General features: G+C 46.6%; 1 protein-coding gene across 1 annotated transcript; it reads right to left on the bottom strand.

The window, feature by feature from the left end:
* Window positions 1–335: 335 nt before the first annotated feature.
* Window positions 336–1,697, bottom strand: LOC131554748 (epidermal differentiation-specific protein-like). Its single transcript, XM_058800343.1, has 2 exons — window positions 1,641–1,697; window positions 336–1,098 (listed from the first exon to the last, which is right to left on the bottom strand). Exon 2 carries the CDS (start codon window positions 1,043–1,045, stop codon window positions 515–517), a length of 531 nt encoding a protein of 176 aa, XP_058656326.1. The 5' UTR covers window positions 1,046–1,098; window positions 1,641–1,697; the 3' UTR covers window positions 336–514.
* Window positions 1,698–2,110: the final 413 nt, after the last annotated feature.

The raw sequence follows: 2,110 nt of genomic DNA, 5'->3' as shown, positions 1-2,110 counted from the left end.
AGTAGAAGACTGTATCACCAGCATGATCCATTACTGTGATAGATTTTATGATATATAATCAAACATCTAATATTTTAAAACAGTCTGAATGGGAGAGTTTGGCCAGGATCACAACAATAATCAACATGCTCACCAAGACTTTAGCACTCGTTGAGTCAAGCCTGAGCCCACTGTTACTCAACAGTGAATCTGGAAGAAGAATATTCCTTTCAGGAGAGATCCATGAAAAACATCTCAAATTGACTACCCAACACATTTTCTTAGCACTCACAGGCATCTCTCCAAGAAAGGGAAATATTTATCTACACTGAACAGTCCATAAAACAGACCCACTGTTGCTTGCAAGAGAGTCTTTATTGGCACCAACCCAAAAGAGGTTACAGACAGTGGAACAGGCCAAGGTACCACAAGGGTTTTGTAAAGCAAATCACAAAGGAAGGGACACGAGCAGGGGCAGAGATCAGAGATTTCCTGCTGGGACTGCACCTTCCCTCAGGGTCACAGGCTCTGCAGTCTAAGAGTCACGGCCAGGGCGCAGGGGGCGCAGGAAGGAGAGCTTGTCATTGAAGTCAATTGCCTTGTAATTGGGAACGTCCTCATGGGCTCGGGCAAGGTGCTGGGGCCCACTTCCATCACTGTGCTCACACAGCAGCCAGACACCTCTCTGGACTTTGTGGGAAGACACGATGTCATCATCTTTTCCCCCAGCCAGGTTGGTTGCTTCTCTTACTATTCTGCTCCTCCCTTTGTAGTCAACGTGTTGGTAGAGAGTGATCTGGGGATTGCGCAGATCTTCCCTGATCACCTGCAGAGAGCTGATCTTGTCATTCATCTCTTTACCTACAGAGTCATATTCTCCCTCCTCAAATACCAGAAAACAACCCTTGTAATCAACATGCTCATAAGCCACCCAAGGCTGGCCAATTACTTTCACTGAGGAGACAATATCATTCCAACCCACAGCTATTAGGTTGGGAGTGTCAGTGGTGAATTCTTTGGACATGCCCTGGAAGTTGACATGCTCATAAATGATGATTTTGCCCATCTCTGCAGGACTTCTCCTGTTTGGATTCCTTGCTATAGGAGCTGGATGGCAGCCTGCACAAGAGGAAGACACAAAACAAACAATGCTTGTAAAAAACCTTTACATACCAGATGGAAAATGATGAAAAATGTAGAGTGGGAAAAAATAAAGAAGCAACACATTTTGAACAAAGAATAAACATAGCAGCAGCTGGAAAGGAGTGAGGGCATGAGGGCATGATATAGAAATGTTCACTTGGAAGAGAATGTAAAATGAGGTATGTACCCATAACTACCCAGTTTTAATTAGATATACATGTTGGTTTGCATATACACCCCAGAGTAAGTCATAAAATACTCTCCCAGTCACCCCCCACAACTGTGTATCAGTGGCCCCCTCCAGGCTGTCCCTGGGTGAGGTTTGTCTCTCCTGCAGCAGCCATCCATCTCCTCATGCCCTGAGAGATGGCTTCAGTCTCTGCACACGCACACAGCAGAGCCTCACGGCTGTGCTGCAGCTCTCAGCCCAGCACTAAAGCCTCCTTCCCTGGCCCTGCACTTCACAGCAGCTGCCCAAGAAGCCCTTCCAGCTCTCCTGTGCCAAGGGTGCCTCTTACCTTGCTGTCAGCTGCAGGGCTGCAAGAGCTGAGGGCAATTCCTCCAGTGCAGGGCTGTGGTGTGTGCAGAGCATCTCACCTGTCTGCATTTATAGCTCACTCAGAAGCCTTGTGCAACACCCCAGTTGACAGCATGACAAGTGACCAAAACTCTCCAAAAGCCAGATCAAGCACAGTAATTCAGGCACACCAAAGTACATTGTGACACTGGGGCTGTGGAAGTTTCCTGCTTGTGGCAATTTGTTGTCTTGCCCTCCTGGGAAGTAATAAAATGCACAAGGACTTTTTATGGGAGATATCCAGTCATGATTCCAGGTCACAGAGATGATACTGGAGCACGAGTTTTTGAAAAAAAAAAAAAAATCCCTTTTGTCCTTAGTGTCATGAAATCATTGCTTTTGGAAAATGCCTCCAAGATCATCGAGCCCAACCTTTGCCCAAATACCACCCTGCCCACTAATCATCCATAG

This window comes from Ammospiza caudacuta, chromosome 2, assembly GCF_027887145.1.
Source record: "Ammospiza caudacuta isolate bAmmCau1 chromosome 2, bAmmCau1.pri, whole genome shotgun sequence".
Taxonomy (NCBI): domain Eukaryota; kingdom Metazoa; phylum Chordata; class Aves; order Passeriformes; family Passerellidae; genus Ammospiza; species Ammospiza caudacuta.
The sequence above is the reverse complement of the archived record's forward strand: the minus strand, read 5'-3'. Positions and strand labels throughout refer to the sequence as shown.